Below are 6,778 nucleotides of genomic sequence, written 5' to 3'. Positions count from 1 at the left end.
ACAATATTTATCAATTTAAACAAGATACATAAATAGTAAAATGTACATAAATAGTAAAATGCTAAGTAGCAAAGATATTCATGATGTATCTTCTCAATTTTTTCAACAATTTTGAATCAAAATTGAAAGGATCTTCAATAAACTGGGATAAGAATTTTGAATCTCAAAATTTTCAATAATTTTGAATCAAAATTGAAAGGATCTTCAATAAACTGGGATAAGAATTTTGAATCTCAAAATTTTCAATAATTTTGAATCAAAATTGAAAGGATCTTCGCTGAACTGGGAGAAGAAAGAATCTTGAATCTCAATTTTTTTGATAATCTTGAATCAAAATTGAAAGGATCTTCGATGAACTTGAAGATTCAAAAGGATATTGTTTGTCCAACAACAATTCCATCACTTTTGTATCCTTCATAACTCCCCTCGCTTACCCAAAAATTCGACAAAAGTTTTTGAATCAAGTCTGAAAGGTTTCTTCGTGGAACGAGAACAATTTGAAAATTTGAATTTCTTCGTTCTATTAGGATTTGCTTCTGTATGATTGAGAGTAAGAAGAAACATAATCGTAATTTATGGGATTTAATTAATCTTCAGATTTTATTCCCGTTTAGGCGCAACAGAAAGATTTTTCTTGTATAAGAATTAATGTATCCAGATGGTGAATTAATGTATTCGGATGGTGACTTATATATCTGGAAGGCACAAATTTTAAGGGATTCTTGTAATTAGAAAAAAAAAATAGGGATAGAATGTAATTTACTCTTTACACTATGTGATTTATGTAAGTTATACTTAAAAAATTTACGGGTTAAGCTCAACCCGTCCCGCACCGCCCCATTGCCATCCCTATATTAATGTGAATGTTGATGTTTCGTTTGAATCCAAACACTCCTCCTTGCATTGACTTGTATTTTTCAAGAGTAAACTCTCTATTTGTGTGAAATGACGTGAGTTCAATAGCAATAAAGTGGTACTTTTTATAATTATATAGCTATATAGGGTTGGCTGAATTCTTATACACTATATTCTTCAAAATTCAAAGTAGTTTCCATACTTTCACAACTTATAGTATTTTAATTATGTTTATGAACAAAAAATATAACTTAAACATTCAATTTGCATATCCAAACAAAACTTCAACTTTATCTCATATAATTTCAAATTATAATTTCATCTCACATGATCAAAACTCTTAAGTTATTACATGTATGATAGGGCTCCGCTCTTCATAATAACTAATATGGTAAAGCTTTTACATTATTTTTCGTTTTAGATACGACGAAGTCACACCTAATAAAGTTGACATGTTTAGATATTTTGCAAGTGTTTTTCAGCTCCATTTGTCATATATCCATGTTGACTTTAGAACTCTTAAGGTTGTTACTCAATTTGCCCACTCTAACATGTATCTATATAACACAACTAATAATAGAAGCCTGCTACAGAAGTAGACTTTTTATTACTACGTATTATTTAGTAGTAGCATTTATCTTCGTGCTCACGTTAACATCATCTCTACATTTTTGACATCACCAATTATTAGGAGTACTACTTTTCTTTTTAATCTATAATCTATGAAAAAAAAGAAGAAACAAATGTGACATTTAGCTAGTTTTTTTATGGAGTATAAATTTTCAAATAATTTTGGGTGAAGTTATTATAGTTTTTGGAAATTTTTTTTTTGACTTTTTAAAGAAATTATGAGTTATATTCATAAATTCTAAAAACTATTAAGAGTACTAATAAGTTTGTAGTATTATTTTATAATGAATATGTTCAGTGGTAGATATTAAATTCGTAGATTATAAGTTTCAACTTATAAAGAAGCATCTAATTTTTATATTTAAATTACTTTTAATAAATTTTATGGAACAATACCATTATATAGTTGAGAGTTAACTAACAACAAATACATCACAAATAAAAATACAGTAGATAAGTTGAGTAAATGCCTTCATGGTGAGATTTTCAAGCTTGTCAAGTTGAAATTAATAAATGATGGGGTGCTTTTATAAAATATAATTTTTTTACAAAAAATATTCTCAAATTTTATGTTCAGTAAAAATACATTTATAGTTTTGGTTAGTGTAAAGTACATTATCAATGTGGGAAGTGATCGTTGTGAACGAAGACAAATTAAAACTTTTGAGGTTATGCCTTACGAACAATACAATGGTGATAAATGTAATATAATTATATTAAAGTTGTGTTTGGTGGGAAGGAAAATATTTTTTAGTTAGTAAAAAGAATATATCAGCATTTAGATACAATCTAGGCAAATATTATGACAATGGATCCGAATCTCCATGCTTTAACATGGCCCCAGACCCGGGCAATTGTCTTGAGCCTCAACAACAACACGAGATTCAACCCGAACCTATCCTCGACCCAGCTTCAGAACTTGATCCTCAACCTGATCACTTTAATTTAATCTAATAACCTAACTTGGATCGAGGTCATGAGTGGGGTTCTGGGGTCAGAATCAAGAGTTGTGGTCAGATTTAGAAGTCGGAATATCCCATATGGGGGTCAGGAGTTGAGTCCTCTTTTGGGGTCGTATAGGTCCGGTCGGATGGTGAGGTTGAAAGAGACTAATGAAAAATATTTTTCTTACTTGAATTTATTTTTTTATAAATTGGATGAAAATAGAAATACATGAAAATAAGCCCATTTCAAAAATATTTAAGCCAATCAATTATGATTTTTTTTTTTAAAAAAACAACTTTATATATACCAAATGCACCCTAAATCAACTAGTGTCCTACATATAGAATTGATCTTCTTAAATCAAATTGTAGTGTATATGCTTACATTAAGCTACGTGGTTGATAACATGAAAATGATGAATAAGCAGTCAAATCGATAAAATAATATTCCAATATTAATATGCACAAAAAAACAATATAATTATTTATGGATAAGACTTCAATTTTACTAGTAAAAATTTTGCCGTGACAAAACACCCGTGCTTTAGATAAAGTATATACTTGCAAGTTGTGCAAAAAGTTGGAATGGTGGTTGGTCTGTCTGCTGAAGCTGCAAGTGTACCATTGGGGTTTTCAAATTGAAGAGACTTTTTCTCAGCAGTCCAGTCTTAATAACTTTGTTCACTAGCACCAACTATTCATTTATTTTTAAAACGTCTCGAGTTCGAGTCTCTTTGAATAGGAAGTTGTCTTTGTTAAGGACTAGAATAGTTCAAGTCCCTCCGGATAGGAAGTCAGTGCAAGTCCCTTAGGATAGGAAGTCGCCTTAAGGAGCGCTTTACTTTCAATGTGAAATTTCTCGATTGGGCTCCAATGTGCGTACCGAACACCGAGTGGGAAACCAAAGAAAAAACTTTGTTTGCTTTCAATTATGAAAAGTTACGATCAAGTGGTAAATAAATATACTACCTTTTTAAATTAAAAGCTTATTATCACTCTTGCATAGAATTATATTTAAAAAGTTATTTTGTATGCCTTCATTGAGAAATTTCCACACAAATTTAGATTAATTAAATCTCAAATTGATCGAATATCAAACATCATATATAAAAGAAATCAAGTTGAGGGAAAGGGGGTGGAAATAGAGATAAAGACCTCATTATGCAAGTTGGAATCAAAGTTAAAGTTGTACTAATTATGAAAGAAAATAAAATTGCAAGTAGTATCAATTTCATATTCTAATAATTGATACCTGAAGTTAGAAAATGTGTCATTTTATTGTATTATATAACAATTTGATTAATAAGCCATCATCATACATTATAGTTTTGCACCACTTGTTTATATGCTTTTCAGTTTGAACTAAAAGATCAACTAAATTAAAACTTGTTGTAGCATATGGTTTTTGGAGAAGAAAAAAAAAAAAAGCCTAAGTGCTTCTAGTCCAAGTTCATAAGACAAGTTTTCTGTAATATCTTTACAAGAATATTTCATTAGTCTGTTAAAAAATGAACTATACAAATTTTATAATCAAATTCAGTTATGTCAACTACGTTAAATGATCTTTTAAATTAGTCAAGACATTTTAGTTTATGATTAAGGTTGTTTAATCGAAAGGAATTGACACTACAAACATTTTTCATCGGTAGTCCTCGATCGAAAGTTAACTCAACAATCGAATTGAAATTGATAATTTAAATCGGAAAAAATTATTAATTTATCGGTAATGGGTTATTGGTTTAATGATTTCAATAACAATTTTAATTTTTTTATCATAGATTTATTTGTTCTTAACAATCTGAGGTTTTTTCTTAATGGGTTAACCGATAACTCGATAATAAATTAATACTGTAGATTATAGTATACTATTCGGTGTATAAAATCCATGACTTAGGGTTTAGTTTCATATTTTAATTTCTGGTTGTCTCAAACTTACGGTTATTCTACAATGTGTCAGTATTACTTGAGAATAAGATGCAATCAACCAACTCATGTGCATGGTTTATTTGATCTGTCATCATGTTTCTAAGTGATTTTCAATCATTTATTTTGTTGTGTGAATTCTTAATGATTAAATCGATAACTGATAAGTCAATATCTTAATAGTTCTATAATAATTTAATATGCCTACAAATCGATAATTAATAAGTCGAATCGATAAAATTCAAAATTAAACCAAATCGACCAATACACATTTCTATTTATGACTAGTTCTCTTTTCGTTAATGAAAAACTTTTATAGTAAAAAATGTTAGGATAATATTTAATAGTGTATCATAAGTTACAAAAGTCTTATCATCAACAACTATTATTTCTCCCTTTGTCCCAATTACATAGTTTGAATTCAAACGTCAATTTTTTAATTTTGATCATAAATTGAAACATAAAATTTATAAATTTAAAACTACGTAAATAATATTTTATAGTATCACAATACTGATACATTTTATCTTACGGTTGCCTCGTTATTATTGCGTATTTTCGCAGGTCGCCAGGACGCGGAACCGCTTAAGAGTGACGTGGCTACTTTGTAGCCTTTTGAAGAAGAAGATCCAAGGGCTATTATGTCATTTTCATTAAGGGGAGAGAAGGAAGGCAGATTACGTAATTATAGGGAAAGGACGAGGGCAGTTTAATTATAGACTCTGTTTAGATGAGTTGTATGCAAGTTGATCGATCAACTTGCATGAAAAAAACCATCTCTCTATTCTAGGAAAGATTAAACTAACACAACTAGGCTACACACACATTTATATTCTTTTTTGGCGTGTTTAGCATTACGGAAAGTATATTTAAGAAAATATTTTTAAAAGCAAATTACTTAATTCTTTTTCTATTTAACAAAATTGACGTTTTTGAAAAAAAAAAAAAAAAACTAAAGTAGCATTTTTAAAGAATAAAATTTCTTAACACTTGTTTCAATAGATTAGTTAGACCTTAATTTTAATATAAGTTATTGAAGCGTGTTACCATCTTATCTAAAAGTTTAAGTTGTTAGAGATAGTGATTATATTATAACATGTCTCCTCATGTACGAGCCTGCTTCTTTTTATGGGCTAAACACATAGAAATTCTTTTTAATATGAATGGCGGTGACTCACATATAACTTTATGGTTACAAAAATGGCTCACATATACAAATTACTATTAATCAAAAATTCGCATTTTGTCAAAAATCTATTAGAATTTGGCTCGTTATTAATAATAATTTTTTTTTTAAAAAAAAGAACTAAAAAAATAATTAAGACACTAACTACAAAGGAAGAATAAACTTTTATTACATTAGAGGTTTTCAAAAAATCATTAAAATAGTGCTTATTATTGTATCATATATGTCACCTTAAATTGTAACCGACTAAATACCAATATATTATTTAATAAAACACCTCAATTTTCTCTCTATATGCATTTTGTATATATATCCATCTATCACCATATGTATATGTAAAGAGTACTCCATCCTCACCTCTCTCCTTTGAAGAAGAAAAAGAGAGTAGTAATAATAGAAATGCCTTGTTCACTTCAGCTGCAGAGGATCAACCACACAATCACCACCACTCTCGCCGGAAACTTCCACAAACCGCCTCAACCGACATGGATTATCCCGGTGCAGTTCTCAGTCCCTAACAATCACTTACATTACCACACCCACGCTGTAAGCCCCAATCAGTGCTGCTCCGCCGTGGTGCAGACCATCTCCGCCCCGATCGACGCCGTATGGTCACTAGTCCGCCGATTCGACAATCCGCAAGCTTATAAGCATTTTCTCAAAAGCTGCCACGTCATCGTCGGAGACGGAAACGTCGGCACATTAAGGGAGGTTCAGGTAATTTCCGGCCTCCCTGCCGCATCTAGCAAGGAGAGATTAGAAATCTTAGACGATGATGAACACGTCATTAGTTTCAGCGTCATCGGCGGCGATCACAGGCTGAACAATTACCGGTCGGTGACGACGCTGCATCCGGCGGATGATGAAAACGGAACGGTGGTGGTGGAATCGTACGTAGTGGATATTCCAACAGGGAATACAAAGGAAGAAACGTGTGTATTCGTTGATACAATTGTACGTTGCAATTTGCAATCGCTAGCGCAAATAGCGATTGCAAATTGCTGAAAACATGCCTACAACTAATTTGTAGTCATTGTGACTATTTAATTAGATTAATTTTGTATATTTCTTTGATTGATTTTGTTTTTTTGGTGATTTTTTTTTTTTGGAGTGATAGATCGATGAACTTTTTGCTTAGGAGGTGTTATAACCTTAGGTTATCTCCTATGTTTCATTTGTTAGTGAAAAAAATCTCCAATTTCAGTGAATGTTACTGTTCGAAATATTTTCCATCATGTAA

The 6,778-nt window shown here is 30.6% G+C and overlaps 1 protein-coding gene across 1 annotated transcript; it reads left to right on the top strand.

The window, feature by feature from the left end:
- The first annotated feature begins 5,812 nt into the window (after window positions 1–5,812).
- LOC102580990 (abscisic acid receptor PYL4-like) lies at window positions 5,813–6,778 on the top strand. Its single transcript, XM_006356414.2, has one exon. It carries the CDS (start codon window positions 5,938–5,940, stop codon window positions 6,541–6,543), a length of 606 nt encoding a protein of 201 aa, XP_006356476.1. The 5' UTR covers window positions 5,813–5,937; the 3' UTR covers window positions 6,544–6,778.

The sequence above is a fragment of the Solanum tuberosum genome, unplaced genomic scaffold (assembly GCF_000226075.1).
Source record: "Solanum tuberosum cultivar DM 1-3 516 R44 unplaced genomic scaffold, SolTub_3.0 scf00219, whole genome shotgun sequence".
NCBI classification, from domain to species: Eukaryota; Viridiplantae; Streptophyta; class Magnoliopsida; order Solanales; family Solanaceae; genus Solanum; species Solanum tuberosum.
This window is presented reverse-complemented; position numbering and strand designations above follow the sequence as displayed.

Bases quoted from the DNA above. Each gene is read 5' to 3' on its own strand.
- LOC102580990 (XM_006356414.2), top strand. From the start codon at position 5,938: ATGCCTTGTTCACTTCAGCTGCAGAGGATCAACCACACAATCACCACC.